At 31.8% G+C, this 23,881-nt stretch overlaps 1 protein-coding gene across 13 annotated transcripts in view; it reads right to left on the reverse strand.

The window, feature by feature from the left end:
• Positions 1-23,881, reverse strand: part of FER (FER tyrosine kinase) — a 530,899-nt gene that overhangs the window by 289,948 nt on the left and 217,070 nt on the right. For 10 of the 13 annotated variants that reach the window (XM_078365065.1, XM_078365066.1, XM_078365064.1 and 7 more), the window contains 3 exons: positions 16,842-16,934; positions 7,840-8,043; positions 3,041-3,163 (listed from right to left, as the gene is read on the reverse strand). In XM_078365065.1, coding sequence (XP_078221191.1) covers positions 3,041-3,163; positions 7,840-8,043; positions 16,842-16,934 — 420 coding nt within the window. Of the gene's footprint in view, positions 1-3,040; positions 3,164-7,839; positions 8,044-16,839; positions 16,935-23,881 lie in introns of those variants that run through there. The other 3 variants (XR_013532179.1, XR_013532180.1, XR_001910187.4) reach the window with 3 other exon arrangements.

A 23,881-nucleotide genomic window follows, 5' to 3' on the forward strand; every position in this document is an offset into this window, starting at 1 on the left:
ATTATACTTATATAATAAAAGATATTAACTTCTTACAGAAATTAAATCAAGAAATAGATTCAATTATAAGAGTACAAATAACTCAAAGGAAGATATATAACAGACACTACCACCATAACAAAATCCATATCAATTTGTTATGTACTCATAGCTGAAAATTATCGAACTCACAGCTTCTGCCTTGTGATATTCTATTTAAAAAGTAACATGATCCTTTAAATCTAGTGTATAACATTTACAACAAACTGAGATCATGATTTGCATATTTCAAATATCAGTACTTTCAATTAGGTTAATAGCCAGATATACATTAAACTTCTACCTCATAAAACAATCATATATAACCTTTTAAACTTCTACAGCATCCAGTAGATATTTATTTTCATAGCTAGTTCTATCAGATAATGAGATAATCAACTCCAAAGTGTTGGGAGTTGGAAAAACATTAATTAACCATGTAATAGTCCAAAGAATCTATTATTAAGGTTTTATAGAAAATTTTATATTGTAAGGAGTATAGCTTTAAATGAAATTTTGTATTCCCATTCAAACTCATATCTGCATTGTTATTTCTTTCTTTAATGGATTTGGTCTCCCAATTTAGACTTGGCTAATAAGACTGCAGCAAATGCAGATATTTGGTTAGCTTTTGAAATGGGATATCAGTGTCTTTGAATTCCTATTTGTATATTTTGTTAAACTAATCTAGATAAAAAATATCTTCCTGCACTGAAGTTTATTCATACTGATATATACTGGAAGTGAATTTCATACTTCCGCATGAATAATTAAGCATACAAAACTCTTTATTTAGAGACAGGGTCTCACTCTGCCTAGGTTGGAATGCAGTGGCACAATCATAGCTCACTACAGCCTCAACCCCTCAGGTTCAAGCAATCCTCCCACCTCAAGCAATCCTCCCACCTCAAGCTGGATTGCTCAAGCAATCCAGCCCCCCAAGTAGCTGGGACTACAGGCATGTGCCACTACCCTCAGCTAATTTTTGTATTTTTAAGAGATATATACTTAATTGTAACCTAGAGTGCTAGAGGGAGAGCAGTGATGAAGAAGAAAGAGATGTCAAAGATGACCCCTTAATTTATTACTTGAGAAGTTGGGTATTTGGTGGTATCATTTATTTAAAAAGAAATAACACATTTTGCAGTTAAAAGTGATAAGCTCAGTTTGACATGGAAAGTAGAACAATTTGAGTTCTGGAAACGAGAAATCTGAGTTAGAAATATAAATTCGCAAATTGTTGATGTATAAATAGTAAATAAAGCCATAAGACTAGATCACATTGACTAAAGAATAAATGCCTTATTCATACTGATATATACTGGAATATATACTGGAATATAACAATCGCATTCATTTACAGATGAAAGAGGAAATATTAGAAGACATATATATATATAAATCTGTTAATTTTTTTATTTTTCAACAATTTAGATTTAAACACTGTGAAAATTAATTTATCGAGCACAAGGTAGAATTTTCAAACATGTCAGAGTTTCATTTATCTATTTATATTTTTATCATCTTAACCATTTTTAAATGTATAGTTCAGTAGTGTTAAGTATATTCATGTTGTTATATAATCACAGTTGTTTTTTTTTAAGAATGGAATTTAAATTTATCAATGAATGTAGCCTTTCTAAAGCAATGCCTTCACATTTATTCTACCTTATTCGTACAGCATTAGTTTGCTTTCTTTAATGGAGTAGTCATTTGTTATTCATTACCAAAAACACTGATTCACACATCTTTGGTGAAAAATTAAGATGCACCAGTGACAAAACTTCAGATATCAACATGCTCAAATCTTAACACTTTTTAATATATGTATATTTGCTTTAGAAAAAATGTGACAATCTATTTCAGAATGAAAAAGAATTTTTTATGGTTTTTGGTAATTAAGGGTAGAAAATGAATAGAAAAACATTAACAAAGAATAAACCAATTTCATAATTCTAGAAAATTATTGAAGAGCCAGTTCCTTAGCCAGAGAATTAGAATGTTTAACAAACAACTGTCAAAATCTTCTGTGAGAGAAGTATTAAAGGTCATCCTCTCAGTGAAAATTCAGTCATATAATAAAAGTATATATATATATAGACATTATTTCCCAGACTAAAAATGGAAAATAAAATGATTGTTTTTTAAATTTCCAAATCGCTAAATCTGGACTATGTACCAGCATTCTTGGAACTGGCACTTACTTCAAATTGAAAGCAATACCTAAATGTATAAAAGTCATATCAACAAATATTAATCTAGCAACTTGTATGGTTTTCCTATTTCTACACCGTTCTTCATGTTAGACAGTCCCGAAAGTAAAGAGCTCTTGCCAATACCAACCCAACACCTAAAACATCAAAAGTGCTCAGAAATTAAGTCAGCTCCATTGTTCCATTTTGGTTTAAGTCCCAAGGATTTTACCTTTAAAACACAAACCTTCCACATACCCATTTCCTATTGGACAAATGTACAGCACATGAAAGTAGTGTTTTCTGTGATAGATCTTAGAGGTAAAAATGACCTAAGACAATCTCTTATTCAACTACCTGGCTCCACATAGACAAGTTTACTGCTTCTGTGAAGAGTAGTCAAGTTTTTAATAGTTCCAATATCTTATAATACATTGTAAATGTAGCATCCCAAACTGAAACTCTAATTTATTCCTAATTGCTGGACATTTTCTTTGACTTCTACAACTTAGAATTTTTATAACCTGAACCTTTCAAAGTATGAACCTCATAAAGTGAAGAAAAGCCTCAAGTCTTTGAAGAAAAACTAGGAAAGAAAGAAACAAACTATTTGTATACTTGCAAGTACTGAATAAGAAAACAGCCCATTTTAATAAAATCAAAGAAATTTCATGTTTTAGTTGTATTAGTAACAAAAGCCAGAAAAACAAAAACAAAACTTTTTTTTCTGATACCAGCAAATAATCTAAAAACTTTATTTACTGTTGGAAATGTTAACTCACCAGGAATTCTTTTAAAACAAACATAGAAAAAAGTATATGTGCACTTACCTTAGGAATAGGATTCAACAGAACTACACCCGATTTCTTAGTGATGACCTGTTTCGTTGTATAGTGATGATCTATAAGTTGAGGAATGTTTGAAAACCCAGTGCCCTCAAATCGATACATGTTCTGGAGAGAAAATAATAAGGTAAAATAAATATGAAGACACTGCTTTAGAAAGGCTATTTTCATTGATAAATTCCATTCTTGAAAAACTATAATTACACCACAACAGGAATATACTTAACACTATTGAACTATACATTTAAAAATGGTTAAGATGACAAAAATATAAATAAATAAAACTGACATGTTTTAAAATTCTACCTTGTGCCAGATTAAATAATTTCCACAATGTTTAAATCTAAATCAAATTGTTGAAAAATAAAAAAATCTAACAAACAGACCTGAAACTCATTTTGTTAAAATGCTAATGACAGAAAAGAAAGCATGGGATACACCTCAGTTAACAGACAAGATACATGTTTACACATGTCTACAAATGTGTTCCATTTGATAAAACTTTCAATATCAAAAATAATGTCAAAAGTATAAGGAAGGATATCCAATCTGATGGTAAATATTTTAATACATCTGATCATTTATTTTCTATTTGTTGATACAGCATTAGTTTGCTTTCTTTAGTGGAGTACTCATTTATTATTCATTACCAAAAGCACTCATTCATACATCTTTGGTGAAGAAATAAGATGCACCAGTGACAAAACTGCTCAAATCAACATGCTCAAATCTTAATACTTTTTAATTGCATATCACCAGGTAAGCTGCCATTTTCCCAAACTCCTCCAAGACCCCTTTTCTCTTGTTTTCATATTTCAGATTGGTAGGTTGTCATATGGATAAATTGATAGCAATAAACCTGGCAGATCAAAAATATCCTATTGGCCACATTTTTTAATGCAAGAAGCATTGCCATGCAATGTAACAAGAGCTTCCAACTGATAGTTCTCATAACCAGGAGATATATACAGATACAGATATGGGAGTACCCCCATTTTAAGAAAACACTGTGAAGAAATAAGAATGTTTAAAACCGTCTAAATTCCGACATTATTTGCATTACTGGAAGATTACTTTCCCATTTTGAAGTTTAAAAACTCAAAGCTCTTTTTCCATACTATAAAATAAAAAAAGATTCAATGTATCAAAGTTTAATTTATATAAAACTTTTTAAATGAATACATCTGTTTCATTGAGTGATGAACAAACTCTCATTAGTATTCTTTAACTATGGAGTATAAGTCAACTCAAGGAAGCTAGTGTTTCAGTCAGTTCAAAGCAGTTGTTAATACATTGCTTAAAGAACTTTTGTACATAGTAGGCAGACATCCTATGATATATTAGCACTGCTGCTTAAGAACATTTCATGCTGAAGGTACTAATATATTTCTATTTCTAATAATATACGTTCTAAGTACGTAAAACACTGAGCAAGATCTCTCAGTATCTCAGGCTGTTCATTAGTTAAACCGAGATAATACTTGTATTTCCTCACAGAGTAACAGTATGGGTTGAATAAGTATTAACATGCAAACCACTTTACCCAGTATATGGTACGTGTACTGGCACACACTCAATTATCAAATCACCAGCCAAATAATAAATGTTAATGGATATTTAGATTGATTCCTTATCTTCGCTACTGTAAATAGTACTACAATAAGCATAGGAGTACAGGTATCCCTTTGGTATACTGATTTACTTTCCTTTGGATAAATACCCAGTAGGGGGATTGCTGGATCACATGGCAGTTCTATTTTAGCTTTTTGAGAAATCTCCATACCGATTTCCATAAGATTTTACTAATTTACATTCCCACCCACAGTGTATAATAAGAGTTCCCCTTTCTCTACATCCTTGCCTGCACTTACTAATTTTGTCTTTTTAATAGTAGCCATTCTAACTAGGATAAAATGATAACTTATTGTGGTTTTAATTTGTAATTTTCTGATGATTAGTGACATTGAGCATCCTTCATAATACCTATTGCTCATTTGCACAGCTTTTTTTAGAAATGTCTATTAGTATTTTGTATTAAATGTTGTATTCAACGTCTTGAGTGCACATTTCTACACTGCCTTACTGGTTTATTTAATTTTACATCCTGCAAAGTATGTATTCACTGATTTGATTCTCACAAAAAATCTTTAAGAAATCAACCCCCTTTATTTCCTAGACCACAGACAGAGCTGGGTGTGAACAACAAATAAGGACAGAGCTGGGACTGAAAGCCAAGTGTTCTGTCTCCAAATTCAGTGCTTTTTTTTTATTGATCTACCATTTAATATTTTCCCTCTTCTAAAATCTTGTATTACTTTATATCCTCCTCTCTTAGAACACTTGTTACCTCATTAATTTACAGATTCTATAATATAAACTCCTTCATTACACTACAATAGGTACTCATTATATATGTTAATGAATTTCCCCATTTATTGACCCCTTCTAGGCAACAGGTATATGAGGAAATAAATAATTTTAGCTCATGGAGAATTCACCTACAGAATAAAAAAGAATTAAAGCTGTCAATATCATCTTAAACTGTTTGCAACTGCTTGAGGAGTTCAACATTATATAGCAAAAACTCACTAGAATAAAATTAGGCAGCAGAAAATCTGAGGCATTTTCTGAAAAATAAATGTTCTCATCTTTAACAGTGATATTCGAAAAATTTCAGTGACAGAAGGAAACCAGATAAAACTATCAAATGAGAACTTATAACATCGTATTTTTAGCATATACTGTTCTTTTAGCCACTTAAAACAAAATGCGAATATTAAAAACAAGCAATAATTTGCAAGTTGACCCTTTCCTTTTTGTTTCTATGAATGCTAATTTAAATTCTTATAGTTAAATTTTAAACTGGAAGTGATAAAAAAGATAAATATTTCAGTCTAACATAATGTATATTTCAAAAATAGTTACATTTAGAGCCTGCAAAATAAAATGAAATATTCATATAAGTTGTGATTAACAAGTTTATATTTTATCTACAATCTTTCCTTCCACAATTCTCATACCATGTAATAAATATTGCCAACATGGTCACAAATTGTAGTAGAGTAGGTTACCTACATTCATAACCTAAAGACATATATATACAAATTACAAAAAAGAATTTGCCAAGGAAATAAAAAATGACACTATTAGAAACTGCATAGTTTTCAAAACAGTAGGTTAGATGTATGCAAGTGGGAAAAAAATGATTATCAAGTTGAGGTCTGAATACTATGCAAAATTTACAAATAATGTGAACATTATGATAGTGGAAATACTTTAATGGATATATTCCTTTTAACCCATTAGATGGTATCTACTTTCATTTAGCTATAATTACTAGATGTAAATGTACTAAATGCCACTGAATCCTACACTTTAAAATGATTAATTGTATGGTATGTGAATGTCATCCCAAAAAGAAATATAGAGATATATTATATATATATATATATATATACACATATCTTAGTAAGAGGTGCATGTGCGTGTGTGCGCACATGTGTGTTTGTGTGTGTGTACATATACCTGTTACTAAATTATCGAAGCCCTCAGCTTCATCTAATCATCATGGTTCAATTTTTTATAAAGCAAATAGTATCACACAAGTCTCTAGACATAAAGTGAAATCCTTCAGATACCAATCTTGAAAATGCATGCCATTTGAAATAATGGGAATGGAAAACAAATAGAGGCATCAATTCCTTCATGTGCCAAAAACATTGAAATACCTTAGTGGGTAAAGTTAAATTCTGAAATTACACTTCATCTGTTTAAGGCTCAATAAAGAAATGTAACAAATATAGAAAGTAGTTTAGCAATACTTAAACAAATTTCAAAAAAATAAATTAGCTTTAGAATAATCAATGTTAATAGACTATTTTTAATTCTTCATTAATTTCTATTTATTTTGAATGCCAATAAACAGCTTATATATAAAAGAAGAAAAACTATATATACTCATTTCAAAATGACTCTACAATGCAGAAACAAAAGTATGAGTTGTTGTAGAAATTGACAATTTTAATAAATTCAATTTTTGTAAATTCAATAAAAATCAGATCTCTATATTTTGAAAATAATATTTACTTCCTATCTCACATAAAGATACAGTCAAATTCCAATTAAATATGAAATGAATACGACTTCTAAAGGAAAATTTAAAAGGATGTCTTTACGTAATAGCATACAAAAAGCATAAACCAAAAGGGAGGGTTGGTAACCTGGACCACACTAATTATAAGAAAGGGAATAAAATGGTAATTAAGAATAAAAAGAAAAGAGAAAAAAAAAACTTAATCTTTAATGACTCAAAAACCAATTCAATAATCATCCCATTCATTAAGAAATTTCATTATCACTACTGGGTAAAAAATTTCTTAAAATTATTTCATGGCACCATTCTAAAAGCAATTTGAAGCTCCAATTTCAAAAGTACAAGTTTCATAAACTTAAGTTTTTCCTGAAAAAAAAATTTATGATAATCACATTGTTTTAGGTTTCAATTCGAAATATCTTTAATGTTCAAATTTAACAACATATTTTAAATAGCTATATATTTTGGTTTTATAAACACTATTTTAAATTAAAATATTGCTAAATACATGTTTCTTTAAAAGTATTTAAATGTTAGTAAATTTTGAAGTACTGTATTTAAGAAATTCAGAAAAAAAATAAGTGTTAAATTTCACGTTTTGCAGGCATTAATCAGAAACCATTCATTATTTTAATATAATGATTAAATGAACTACATCAAAATATACATATGAACTAAACTGAAAACGTACATCAACATATTGTATGATAAAATGTCTCCTCTGTCCATCAGAATATACAGAAAGGACATATTCACCAGGTTTCCCATGACTCTCTCGCACCAAGAAGTCTCCTTGTTGTTTTAACAGTTCTTGAGCTTCTATTCTGGGAATTGCACCATGGTACCAGTCCTGTTCTGCCAGAGGCTTCTCACTGTTGCAGATCATATCAGAAAACTTAAACAAATATTAAAAAAAAAACTCAATTAGAGAAAACACTATTTTCTAATAATATTCATAGCAAATATAAAAGCTTCTTACAAATGTTCCTCCCTTTAATTGACCAATTAAAAGTTATATGATGAACCTAAAATGTTCATAATTGCTAAAGAAAATATCTTTTCAAGTACTGGTGCTCAAGTTTACCACAAACACATATGCTTCAATACTTTGTCTTATCTATCATGCAACGGTAGCTACAATATTAGCATTTAGAGTTAGCATGGACAATTTTATTCACCATGTCCTAAAATAAATCTATATATTAAATTTTATCAACCAGAGAAATTATGACGAAACGGGGAAATAACAGAGAAGTGTATCACAAAACAACTTAAGTTTTATGTAAATGAAAAGCTAAGTTATTTCTTTTTCATATAATTAACTCTTGATCACAGAGGTTGTGAGCAATGTCACATGTTCCAGGAACACTATCTCACGTTTTATTTGATGCTGCCTTGCTGCTGTGCCTTCCTGTCCTTATCTTCACACATCTGACTTACCTGTGCCACATAGCTGGTCCTGCTTCTACACAGCAAAGATAGATAAAGCCCTGGGAGAGACAGCATCACTGAAAACCACCAACATACAATTACAAACACATGGCAAAAACAAGGAAGGGTTATAAACCATGAGCATGGCAGAAAAAGCAAATTATCTGTTATTTTAAGAGGCCAAATGCTAACACCAAGGCAGAGATAATTAAGAGGTGACTGTATTTCCTTGAAATGTGCTGATAGTAGAATAAATCACACATTTTCTGATTACAATTAAAAATGTTGTTGTTGTTCTTTTTATGGCACACAGGAACTAAACTGTACCAGATAGAGAGTACTCTGTGGATACGGTGCAATAATTTGCACTAACTTTTAAGGTTCTCAAAATACAATACGGACATTGCCTCATGAGAAAGTAATTTATAAATTGGAAAAATCAGAATTAATAATAAATGAAAAGCAAATATTCATATATGAAGTTTTACAGGCTGACATAAATTCTATGTAGGGCCAAAGTATAGTAATTTTGTATTAAGTAAAAAATAGTTTTGAATATAGCCTTCATTGTTTCATACCACTGAAGAGGCTCAAAACTTACTGCTCAAAGTTCTATTTCATATTATCCAAAACCCATTCTGTTAGTTAAAAGAACAAAACAAAACAAAAAAAACTTGAAAAGTCCCAAACAGACCTCAAAGAAGAGTCTACATTCTGATTCTTACTCCTTCCACTTGCACTAAATAAGATTTTTCAATTTTTAAAATATATTTAGGTTGTGACTATACATGAAAATTTTGGTAAACTAAGTATTTGGATTTCTGTGCAAACTATGATAAATATTATTACATCATATTTATAAGATGATAGTTTATTTCAAAAAAAGTTTTAATGTATTCCTAAATATTGTTTTAAAGAACAAACTATCTAAAGAACTACCCAGAACTATATGAAGTAAAAGAGCATTGCTTTTAAAAACAAACACTAAATCTACATGAAATTAACATTTCTATGTATACTAATACTAATAATTTACAATTATTAAAGAAGTTATCAAAAATCAAATGTTTTGTTTTTAGAATCAAAAATTTTATTTTAAAATTTTATCACTGTGCATCTAATTATAGTAAATCCTGAAATTTTTACTATAATATAAATATTTCTGTCTCACCAATAGCAAAAGTGCTTATTTATTCAAAAGTTATTACTGAATATAAGAAATTTGATGCAGCATCTTTGCAAAGGACTTATTTTTGTCATTGTCTCTCAAAAAGGTCTACATCCCAAACAAGGTATGTAACCCAAGCAAGTATCCCAAACAAGGATGCTACATGTTGATTTCTTGTCCTAGCCAACCCATCCTTCCAAATTTGCATTTATTTCCAACTGAGAGAATGCAGAGTTTGATGAACTAATTACGGTTTAGGTATATGAAGTACAAAAGCTCAGCCATTACTCCACGAAATTCATTTAAGCATATGATGAAGAATATGTTTGGGGGAAAAGTCATACATGTTTGGGAGAAAGTATCTGAGTTTTGCTATGTTTTTAAAAAACTGAATAGTAAGGAACTTATATTGCTATCTCATAAAGATCACACTTCAGTTCTATAGGCTTCTTAGTTTCTTTGAAATAGGAAGGGAAGCTCAAAAATCTGTTATTCCTCATCCCCTATACAACAGTGTTATGAAATGTAAGCTGAACTTACTGTGAGTGTATGTGTGTATATACACGTGTATACACACATACACAGGGAAAAGTCACACATATCCCTTGCCTGGGTATATCAAGTCTTTCAAAGACTTGTCTGGAAGCACTGGAAGGAATATTTTTATCAATATGATTTCAATAAAATTCCAATACAATTTTACAAGCTTGATAATAATATATGTAGGATGTATCAGCAACAAAACGCAATATCCCAGGAGCCCATCATAATGACATCACAGATGAAAGGAAGCTTTTTACCTCAAATATTCCCATCTTTCTCAGCTTCAGGAGACAGGTTTTTCTTCTTTAGTAAATTATCTGAGATTTTTTGCCAAAGATATGGGGGTAGAAGGGAAGCCTCCTTTTTAAAACTTAAATGAATCCAGTACATTTAATAAGCTGTATTTAATAAGTTCTGATTGATTGGGCTAGCTGTTTAGCCAGTTATTTTCCCTAGATCTTGTTCCTACAGAATAGTTCAGCAAAAACATACTGGAATTAGTGAAAAGAGATTATTTTAAATAAAAAGGCAATAAGGAGGCAACACTAGAAAATATTTTTTTCTTGGGGAAAGAAAAACAGATTACTTTTTCTCCTTACCTAGTCCAGGCTAATTCTCAAGTATGTAATGAAGATTTGTATACCTTTACTCAATCATCTGAGTAACAAGGTACACTTCTTTTTGGAAAGCAAAACAAAAAGTGTTTTTTTTTTAAATCTGGTCTGGATTCTATTAAAATTAATTACCCAATAAACCATGTTGAAAAAAGCAAAATGAGAATAAAACAGCATTGGAAATATACAAGTAAACCTCTTACTGAGCTTGAACAATCTAAATAAAACTTCAACACTAACTTTTTTAAATTCTGAATTTTTAACAACCATAAAAATGACATTTAATTGTCTTTTCTATTTTTATGTAAATTTAGTTATTAACATTAATTTAATACTCTAACCAATTATTCCAAATCTAGTTTAGTAATATATTGGAGTGACTATGAGTAATTCACAAGATTTTAAATATTTCTCAAAAATTCCATAAGACTCAGTCAGTAGAGTAGCCAAGCGGTCTAAAGCACTGGATTAAGACTTGACTGGGCACAGTGGCTCTAGCCTGTAACAGCATTTTGGGAGGTCAAGGTGGGAAGACTGCTTAAGTCAGGAGTTCAAGACCCGTCTGGGCAATATAGTAAGACCCTATCTCTATAAATTTTTATTTATTTATTTTTGAGATGGAGTCTTGCCCTGTCACCCAGGCTAGAATGCAATGGCACAATCTCTGCTCACCGAAACCTCCATCTCCTAGGTTCAAGTGATTCTCCTGACTCGATCTTCCAAGTAGCTGCGATTACAGGCGCATGCCACCACACCCAGTTAATTTTTTTTGTACTTGTAGTAGAGATAGAATGTCACCATGTTAGCCAAGCTGGTCTTGAACTCCTGACCTCATGATCTGCCCGCCTCAGCCTCCCCAAGTGCTTAGATTACAGGGATGAGCCACTGCACCCGGCCCTACAAATTTATTCTTTTTTAATTCCATAAGACCCCTTTCATTTTAAAGTTATATATTACTTAGGAATTTTGGGAGGGGATGAAAAATCAAATGTTTACAAAAGATGGGAAACACTGATCTACTGAATGTGCCTGACATTAGCAAAACTTATTTTCAGTGAAAGGGAAGTGTAATCATAGGTAGGAAAATGTATTTTATGCCATTTCTAGTTTGATAAGTAAACATAATGTTTTAATTTATACAGATATACTAAATGTTTAATATAAAATGAAAATTAAATATAATGTTCTTTCTTCCAGTTTTAAAAAATTTCTAAATAGTTATAGTTTGAATCTACTGAATCAATTTTAAAATAATGAAAAATAAGGTATTTTGGATATTTGTACCCCAGGATCATTTGTGTTCAGGCTAGACAAACAGGAATTAGCCTGTTTGTCTGAAGTATTCTGCAAATAAGTTAAAATAGTGGTTCTTTGACACTAAATGACTAGCTATAATTCTACAAATTCTTATTTTTTAGCAATAAAGCTGAATTGGCAGTTTTTTCATGTACTGATATCATTAACCAAAAACATACTTTACCTAATATTTGCATTCTATAATAAAACTAGCCACAAAACTCTTATTCATAAATTTCTTAACAATTTTTTCTACTACAGTATTTGAGAATTTAAATTTGTTTGGTTTTTAGGCAACAATAAAACTGTTCTTTAGCATCAAAGCTATATAGAATTACATGCTAATCAGAGATGAGTGTTAATATACAATTCTTTCTAAAACTTACATTAAACAAACAAAAATAAACAACTCAGCAAACTCAATTATCAGGTTACTTCCACAGCTTCCCATTTCCTGGACTGTCTTTTTGTACCCCTTCCTGGGTCTTTGATAAGAGACACTATCTTTACCAAAATTTTCTTTTACCTTCCTTTCTTTCTAACAGTTCTGCTTCCTTCAGTACCTTCTGGTTTCCTCCAACTTCTTTTTTGCCGACTTCTTTAGTTCCCTTACTCATCTTTTATTGGTAATGACATGCTTTTCTCTCTTTGTTATTTTTACCCAGTTACTTTTCCTATTGTGCCTGTGACTCTCACTAATCCTCTTTCATCACTTTACCACATTTTTGCTATAGTTTTATTTTTTCAGTATCAAATATTCTTTCCTTAAGCTCATATATTTTACACATAAAATGTGTCACAATATAAGAACACATTTTCATCAGTTAACTATATTCAGTGCCAATATCTTATCACACATTTAAACTAATACTACTATATCATTACACTGTGTCAATATGCAATCACATTTCAGTAAATTTAACAAGTTGGGATTGCCTATGTAAACTATACTATCAGTCTGACATGATCTCTGTCACCTGTGTTAAGCATCTGAGCAAACACATAAATGATAAATTTGCTCTTCTACAGTACAAATTATAGAATATCAATCTCAATAAGTCCTTTTAGAAAATTACGTGATACTGCAAATGATTCAAAACTTGCAATTAATAGAATAATACTTAATTTTCCTCAACATGACAGAATTCAGTGTGTAGGAGTAATATAATGCAAAACAACTTTATTTTTCCTTGTTAATCACTCTTTACATCTTAATGAATAGGGAGGAAGGTAAATTAAGACCTTAAGAATAACAAAAAACAACTCAGATTTAAAATGTATACTATTTAACCTGAACTTAACAACATGCCTTTATTAAAAGAAGTACAAGGCCACTTTTCTAGACTCAAAGAAGAACACTAAAAAATACAAGCAGTTTATGTTATACACAAAGATAGTTACATTCCCCTATGCCACTAGTGGAAGCCAAGCATCATAACACTATATTACAACTGATGTACAACTTAACAGAACAGAATGACATTTCTAAAAAGCAAGCAAGCAAGCAAATCTTACTTACAATATTACTCTATATAAAAGGAAGCACATTTTTATTTTCCAATATTTTGATTTTCTAAATTCCAGTAGAAGTAATTCTAAAATTAAAATAACATCTATGCCAACACAGTGTATATGAATTTTAAAGAGACTGCTGTTGAATACTTTAATAATTCTTCTGATAGCTACATAAAGAACAAATCATTTGGACCAAAATGTGCTTTATTTTTGTTTTAAAGGATTTTTTTCAAAGAGTGCTACTATCAGAGTGCTACATTATTCACTCGATATATCAGTGATACAACTAGTATTCATGACTGGCTGTAAGATGCAACAAGTGATTTGCTCAGCCACTAATTATACAAATTCTGCAGTAGATAGATGGCCCTAGAGAAAGGACAATATTCTTGACATGCCTGGAATAGATCTCATTAAATATAATATGATTTAAAAGGCTTTCAATTGAAATGGACCCTCATGATTGCAGTAAGCTTTAACACCTCTGGCCTTAGCTTCAGAGGCAATCTCTGAAGAATAGTTCTCAATGCAAAATTATAATCTCCTTAAGATGGGAAGAAGCTAATGTGAATGTAGTCTCAGTTGTCTGAGATACTACTAATAGTGTTTTTAAACCCTTTAGTACACTGGAAAGGAAAGCACATACTTGTAGCTGATATATTAAAATACGATTCTGATCATAACAATAAATATTAAACAACTGATGACATCAAATACAATATTCAGATAAAAATAAATTCAACTATTAGCTAAAGCCTTAAGTTCTTTCTTCTATCAAGATTGTTGATCTAAGTGTTCCATTAGACTGTCTTTAAAGGGAGCTCTACATTTTAATGATACTGTTAAAAACAGGCAAATCAATATGCCAATAAAAAACATTATGATTAATTCTTATTTCATTTTACTACCTATAATGCATTTGCTTTATTTTATTTAAAATTATGCTTTAACATTCTAATTTCTGTATATTTATTTGTATAAACAGTGATTCATATTTGTTGCATTTTAAAGATTTTAAGTTAAATATGCTTCCATATGCAAAAGAATGAATTTGAACTCTTAGGGAGACCAAAGAAGGAGGATAACTTGAGCTCAGGAATTCAATACCAGCCTGGGCAATATGGTGAAACATCATATCAAAATAAATAAATATAAATTAATTAATTAATTAAAATAAATTTGAACCTGTACCTCACTCCATATACAAAAATTTAAAAACCATAAAACTCTAAGAAGAAAACAAAAATGAATTATCAGCATAACCTTGGATTGGACAACTTTTTTTTTTTTGGACACCAAAAGCACACACAGTCAAGGAAAAAATAAATTGTTCTTCATCAAAATCAAAAACTTAAGAATGCTAAAGGACATTATCAAGAAAGGAAAAAAAAATCCAAACAGTGAGAAAAATATTTGTAGATTACATGTATAAGGAGCTTATTTTTAGAATATATACTCTTACAACTCAACAATAAATGAACAATTTTAAAACATGCAAAGAATAGTAATAAACACATTTCCAAAGAACACATATAAGTGCCCATAAGAACATGAAAAAATGCTCAACATCATTAGTCAGTAGGAAAATGGAAATTAAAACTACAGTAACATACTACTGCATATCCACTAGAATGCCTATATTACGAAAAAATTGAAATACCAAGTGTTGGCAAAAATGCGGAGAAATCAAATATTCATTTATTGCTGATAGGAATGTAAAATGGTATCATTACTATGAAAAACACTTTGGCAGTTCCTCAAAAGCTGAAATAGAGAATTACCATATACCCAGAAATTCTACTCCTGGGTTCACAATCAAGAGAACTGAAAACATATATTCACATAAACTCATGAAAATGAATGTTCATAGCAGCATTAATAGCCAAAAAGCTGAAACAACCAAATGTCCATCCAATGATGAATAAACAATATGTGATAAATCTATACAATGTAATATTACTCTGTCATAAAAAGGAATGAAGTACTATCACACTGTATAACATGAATGAACCTTGGAAGAATTATAAATGAAACAAACTACATACAAAAGGTCACATATTGTATAATTTTATTTATGTGAAATATCCAGTATAGGTAAATCCATCAGGATCAAAATTAGACTAGTAGTTGTAGGGAGTGTATAGAGTGTATAGACAGGAGTACCTCTGTATTTAAGGGAAAAAAAATCTCCTTCTCTAAATAAATAGAAGACCTAATGCTTTAGAGAAATGCTTCTGTGTGTTTGTTCATGTGTATCTTAGATGGCCAAGCTGGCTGCTGCTACTAAAGATTACTAATACTCTAGCACTACTGTGATATGTCCAACCCACATTTCAATGATTAATCTATCATACAGATTTCAATTTCATAACCAAAATGTTTTTTAAACTATGAATATACATATAAACAAATATATTATATATATGTATATATATATATACATATATATATTTAAACGGAGTCTTGCTCTGTCACCAGGCTGGAGTGTAGTGGCATGATCTCAGCTCACTGCAATCTCCACCTCCTCGGTTCAAGCTATTCTCCTGCCTCAGCCTCCTGAGTGGCTTGAACTACAGGTATGCACCACCACTCTCGGCTAATTTTTGTATTTTTAGTAGAGACTGGGTTTCACCATGTTGGTCAGGCTGGTCTTGAACTCCTGACCTCATGATTCACCTGCCTGAGCCTCCCAAAGTGCTGGGATTACAGGCATGAGCCAATACGCCCAGCCAAACAAATATATTTTTAAAATATAAAGAGTAATCCTTATGGTAAAAATGTTATGCGTCACTAGAAAAGAATTATTTATACTATTCTCCCAATAATACCCCAAAGTACATAAAATGTTCCTCATAATTATTTGTATATAGTACATAAATCCTATAATTCAAGTTTATTTCTGTCTTTCCTATGTTAACGTTACATAGGGTTTTACTATATACATATATAGACAGACTGATATGCACACAAAAAGATTATGCACTTACCTTTCCATTTGTAAGTACAAATTTATTTATACCTACATACATACACACACACACACACACACACACACACACATCAGTATATCAGAAAGAAGATAGACAATGACCATTTTCAGTAGCAAAGAGAGTTAATCCTACTTACTGCCGAAGAGCCCAGTGCTGATTTTGGAGACCTAATTATTCCAGCAATTGAATGACGAATAGATTCAAATTTGGATAGCCTCTCCTTTCTTTCCTGGAGGAATTAAGAAACACGGTTTCAGCAACAGTAAACTATCCAATATGTATATACATTTACGTATTTAGGTACTTATCCACAGCTTATCCATCATGTCTTCCAACTAAATAAAATATGAACGTCCTGACATTAAAGATAACCAAATACACATAAACTCTATGACATTTTACTTTACTGACCCCTCAACAAATGTCTTGATTTAGGGGAAAGAATAAGAAAAAACAGAAATTCATACAGAGATTCATAAAGAATTCATGCAGATAAAAACAAGAAATGCAAAGGAAATTCACAGAAAACCAAGTACTAAATAACACACACAAAAAAGAACACAAGGTATAAGGAAACTACCTAACATAGAATATTTCAGATAGCACTATAGTTGTGAGGGGATTTCAAATAAGAAAAAATAATCACAAAAAAAAAAACAGGAAGAAAAGTATATGGAGCACATTTTTTAAAAGTGAATTTCACTTCAGTACCTAGGAAGTTTCTCTAAGATTCACATGATGATGATGACCATCATAATGATCCTGCTGATGGGGAGAAAGGCAGGTGGGAGGAGGATGAAATAAAATAAGATGGTAATGACAGACCTATCTACCACCAATCCTCCCAAATCCAGATTGCTATTTGCTAAAAATACATATTTCTAAATATCACATATCATAATGAAGAAAACTTGTCCTAAAATTTCTTATCTTTAGATCCATTTTACAAGTATAAGTGAATGGGGTAGGTAAGAGGATGGAAAAAACAAGGGAAAAAAGAAAAAAAATCAAAACTAGGACATAAGAAAAACACCAACAGCAAAGCATGTGTGGTTTGTAAATATTCCAATGATGACTACATTTCAACTGCTAATCAGCAGCAGACAGAAGAAAAAGTGATCCTTTTGTCAAGCACACTATATCTGTTTGTCTTCCAGCAGTAGTGATGCCCAATTTTACTTATGGAAAACAACTAAAGCAGGCCACAAATAACATCTGTTTCTTTCGTCTCCAATACCTAGGGTATATCTCTATAATACTAAATGTAGACATTCTTGGCCACATGCTTTCTCCCAAAACTCTTCAGTAATATCAAAACAAAACGTTTTCTAGTGGGTAATACTAAAATTACCCAATGGATTAGAATTATGTAATGAATAGGTCCAGTTATGGGATAAAGAAGACTTTAAAAATTGCTCCTTTATATTAAGTTACAAAACATAATATATTGTGTGTTAGATGGGATACAATTAGTGAAAACACCTTTCCATATGAAGTTTCTTTTTAGATAGGTAGGCCTAAAAATATATTATCAAAAATAATAATGAGACCTTAAGTTTTATATAGCAATAGTCAAAATGCAAATAGGGTTAATAAAACACTCCAACCAATGCCAGCTCATTTGCTGCCCAGATTTCTACAAATAAAACATGAAACTCATTTGCCATGTAGTTCCTGTCTACATAACATCTAATATCTGCTTCAAATTACAGTCTACCTAAGAACACATTGCTCTGTGCTGAGTTCACTGACAGGTAGATTTTTACATCAAAGGATCAACTGGCTACTTTTAAAAATTAAAATTAAGGCTGGGCACGGTGGCTCATACCTATAATCCCAGCACTTTGGGAGGCCAAGGCGGATGGATCACAAGATAGAGAGTTCAAGACCAGCCTGGCCACCATGGTGAAACCCCATCTCTACTAAAAATACAAAAATCATCTGGGCATGATAGCACATGCCTGTAATCCCAGCTATTCAGGAGCTGAGGAAGGAGAATCACTGGAACCCAGGAAGCAGAGGCTGCAATGAGCCAAGATCGTACCACTGTACTCCAGCCGGGGTGACAGAGCAAGACTCCATCTCAATCAATCAATCAATAAAAATTAAAATTAAAAAATTTCCTTTCAATTGCCATGAATACAGTGCCTAAATTTGTTTGTAGGCCTGCTGGGCTGGTGATGATATACTCATTTCACTCATCTCAAGTAATGGCAAGCTACAAAGAAATTTTTCCAGATAAAGTAGGTGTAGGAATTAGTTCTAACAAAAGGATGGCCCCCTCACAATGGAAGTAGCAGGGGACTGATGAAGGGGTGAAGGGAGAGGTAATGTTTTTAAATAATACCTGACATTATGAAATAATATTCTGATGAGATGCTCAGAAAAAGTGCTATAAGTACAGCTATAAGTACATGTATTGATCATTAATGGAAACCCCAGAAAAGAGTTTCATGGTACCAAGTTGGCAATCAGTACTTTCCTTAGAGTGCTTAGTCACAGTTTGCCTGAGGTACCCTTAGAATATGAACCAATGAGAAGGCTGATCGTAAAAGGAACACTTTTTTTGTTGTTGTTAATAATGAGTCTTTAAAACAAAAATCAAATATTATTTCTCACAGACTTATATAAATAAACCCAATCTAATAACATTCTTGGACAGAACAATGAAAGTGATTATTTGGCCCTGCAGGAACAGTCAGCTACTTATTAAAATCAGGAGGCAATAAGAATCAAGAAAAAGATAATATTAATGCTCAAACTCCAGGCTCAGTGCCAAATATCTTAGGGGCATCTTATGCAAAACAGCCATAAAATTTAGAGGGATTTTGTGAGAAATAACTACAGGGAAATTATAACTCCAGAGAAGACTGCTTTCTGAAAAAATTCTACGTTATAGATCACTCCATAATGTAAATGAAATACTGTAAATATCAGTATGTCCTTCATTTTTAAAAGTACATTTATAAGTTAACAAGTAACTTAAGGTTTTGAATATGCTTATTTGCTGGGCACAGTGAAAGATACATAGTTTCTATTCCCATCAGGTCAGAATACAGAATTTAAGTATTAAAACAGTTTCTAAATGATGTATTTTAGCAATAGGGTTTCTGACTAAAAGCAAATCATTTTAGAAGTATTCACTCCCTAGTATCTCAGTTTGTCATGCTGTCTGTTCCCTTTGATGCTTGCATATTTAAGAATATTTTTTAAAAGAAAGACAACCCCCTTGCTAAGTCAAGCTTATTCATTTTCTGAAATAACGAAATTAGACACCAAATGCACAAAAGAAACAACTGAATGATTATTAAGATCTTGTTTAAAATAACAATGCTAAGGAAACCTATAATGTAACAGAATAGAGTTTGGTGAGATTCAGAATAGAGTTTAGTGTAAAATGTCTTAAATTATTCTTCTTGTTTTCTTAAATAAGATGTCTCTAGGGAAGTAAGACCCAAGAAGAAGGATATAATTAGCTCTCGTCCCATTCAATAGCCAGTTAATGTTCCATGGTGCTTTTCCCAAATATGTGACCAAAATGGATAAACATATTTTTTAAGACTTCTTTCTAGAACAGTTTTAGGTTCATATCACAAGCAGGAAGAAGGAACAGATTTTCTCATATGTCCTCTGCCCCAACACATGCACAGCATCCATTATAAACATCCCCCTCCAGTGTGGAACCTGTGTTACAACTGAGAACCTTTGCATCATTATCACTCAGAGTCCATAGTTTTCATTAGGGTTTGCTTTTATTGTTTGTTGTACATTCTGTGGGTTTGGACAAATGTTTAATGACATGTAGCCAACACTGTCTTAAAAATCCTCTGTGTTCTGCCTATTCATTCATCCCTCTATCAAAATATGTTTTTTTGTAAACTATCCAGTACTACAAGATGTACACCAAACAGCTTCTTGATGAGCATCTCATTGATTTAACAACTCAAGAGAAGACAGACTTTGCTCAGTAAACAACCATGTAATTTGTTTTTATGAAAAATTATAACTATTACAAATTAAATTATTAATGTACCTTAAGATTCTGCTTTTAGTACAATTAAAGGACATAATAATACAGCATAAATTTATCTATTTGCCTTAAATTAATAAATTATGAGACAAGGAATACCTTATAATAAGAGTGAAAGTATTATTTAATTAAATACCTCAAGGTCTAGCAATGGAGGTATTTTACCAGTTTAAGTCACCCTGAAATTCCCAGCTTTTCAGACATATTTTCCATCTTCTCCACTAGATTCTTATTAATGAATGCCTCATAATTCCAAGATCTGGGCCATCTCTGAGCCCATTTATTTTCTTGGCTGTGGGTCACATTTCTCTCTCACTTTTTGGTATGTCGTATAATCTTTGATTGCAGGTCAAACAGTTTGTATGAAAGAACAGTAGAGTCTAAATTCAAGAATATTTTCCTCAAGAAAGAGGCATACCCACTCCTTTCTTTGTCAGGCTGCTGGAGAGCTGTAGCTGTAGTTGATAAGTTGGGTCTAGCCTTTGCGGCAGTTTTAGTTTAAATCAACTGCCACAGGCTTCAATCAAATACTTTGAGAGATAGCAGTTTTCCTTCATCTACTAATAGAGCTGAGCCAAGATGAGATCCTAGCATCCTCCCTCTGCTTCAAAGCTGATCCACCAGCTTCAGGAGATACAGGAGATCTCTCCCAGCTTTACGGCCTCTTGGGGGCAGGGAGGGAAGTCTCTTTGCTCTCACCCACTATTTTATGTACCTAAGAAGACAACTTTCAGCTCTAATACCCATTCCCCAGCCTAGCCTTGGTGGGCCATTGCCCTAGACTGTGAAGACCCAGCAAATTAGCATCTTCAAAACCTTACAGAGAATCAGTTTGGAAAGGGGCTCTTAGATTATTTTGTAATAGAGTGCTCAGTTCTTCTACCTCATCCCCTCAACACACACACCTCACACACCACCTTTCTGATGTGTTGCAGATTTCATTTGAAGTATCTCTCTCAAGTTTCCTTCTATGATCTCCTGCTTCACTCAGTGAAAACACTTGAGTAAAAGCTGGTGGGTAGATAGTGCTTTGCTCTGTGGGTTAGGCTCCTCTGGATTCTAATCTGTCACATCAGCCTACACTTGATGCTACAAATCTGTTAAAAATTTTTGAGAGGCCGGGCACAGTGGCTTACGCCTATAATCCCAGCCCTTTGGGAGCCTGAGGCGGGTGGATCACGAGGTCAAGAGATTGAGACCATCCTGGTCAACATGGTGAAACTCCGTCTCTACTAAAAAAATAAATAAATAAAAATAAAAAAATTAGCTGGGCATGGTGGTGCGTGCCTATAGTCCCAGCTACCCAGGAAGCTGAGGCAGGAGAATTGCCTGAACCCAGGAGGCAAGGTTGCGGTGAGCTGAGATCGTGCCATTGCACTCCAGCCTGGGCAACAAGAGCGAAACTCCGTCTCAAAAAAAAAAAAAAAAAACTTTTGAGAATTCATCTGCTCATACAGTTCCACCAAGGATGGAAGTAATCATGGGTCTATTTTTTCCTATAAAAGGCCTGTCACTTTCTGGATGTTGGTTTATTTAGGTTTATTTCTGTCCTTAGCTCTCTGATGAGGTTTTTAAAAACCATTATTTTGTATCCTATTTTGGTTGTTAGGTAGAAATGATGGAGACGTCTCTTATTACTTTCCAGATCCAAACTGGATATAAATGTCATATGCTTTTCATTAAGGCCAGTTATTTATTTAATACTAGTCGTCATTCTACTTTCCTTTATTTATAAACCAGAAAAACACAAAAACACAGTTTATGGTTATTCACTAAAAAGTCCATCAAAAAAGACCACTAATTTTTCCAAAGCTACAGATTTAATTTTGACTACCATTTCCTACAAGAGTCAATTACTACACAGTTAAAGGCTACATTCTTCAGAAAATAATTTAACAAGTTAAAGGCCAAATGTCTCAAAAGTATTATGTGTTATTTTGTGGGGGTTTGTTTTCCTTTATTCATGGCTTTCGGGGGATAAGAAAGATTAGTTTTACAGGTTTTGTATTTGTTGCAGAGGACCCCAAAAGGAAACAATAAAGACTACTAAGTACATATCTCATTTTTGTAAATGTTTTAAGTTTCCAACTTTATCTAAAAAGTTCCTGAATGGTTTTAATGTTTAGTATTCTTGTACTGCACATGCATCAATAATCCTCTTATCTGCTCAGGGGTCCTTTTGTTACTGGAACTAGTAATTGGGAACATTTAGAGTTTCAAGGCCTCAGTCAAGATTTTGTTTATTAGAATGGAATAAGAAATGTAAAGACTTAAAAGAAAATCCTAAGATTTAATAAAAATATAGAAAAATTTAAAATTTAAAATAAAGAAATGTAGTGGTTATAATATTGTACCTCTATTATCAGCTAATAAAATCCAACCAGGGGATGCATTTTAGAAAGAAGTCAGTCAGATTCTGAGTGCCTGTCCCATCCTCAGCCTCTCTGAGAGAAACTGTCACATTATGGGACATTGGTATGTCCTGTCTAAGAATGAAGTCAATACAATAGAAGATAGAGTTGAGAAATATGAAAACAAATCATTGACGACATGGTTTGAACTTCTGTGAATATCCAACATGAGTGGATAAACTCTTTTTCATTTTAACTAATCCAACATGGGTAACTATTATATACAACTCATATAGCAGGCTTTCCTGGAGTATCTATTACTAATTAAAGATTTTCTTTTCTTTCTTTTTCTTTTCTTCTTAGGAATTTATAATTGTTTTACTTTATATATATAGATATACATATATATCATTGAACTTTAGGTTCTGGTATAAAGATTTTCAACAAGCAACTTCAAATGTCACAATGGTCACTAACAAAACAATATACTAACCTACATTTTTAGGTTTCAGAAACATTTCATTTTAATCTTTTGATATTGAAATACATTAATGTAGATTAGACATTCTTCATAAACTAAACACATATGTTGTGATAATTATTCTCACTTATTCCCATTAATTTAACAGTTTCAGCATACAAGAAAACAACTGCTCAAGTATGGGAAAACCCTAGTTTAGACAGTTATTAATAGATCATAGTACAAAAGGTTCAGTAGTCCCATAGATTTTAGAAGTGCACAGTTAAACAAATTTAAACAGATTCATTAATGCAATATGTCTCAGAGCCTTAATA

This window comes from Callithrix jacchus, chromosome 2 (genome assembly GCF_049354715.1).
Source record: "Callithrix jacchus isolate 240 chromosome 2, calJac240_pri, whole genome shotgun sequence".
In the NCBI taxonomy this organism is placed as follows: Eukaryota; Metazoa; Chordata; class Mammalia; order Primates; family Cebidae; genus Callithrix; species Callithrix jacchus.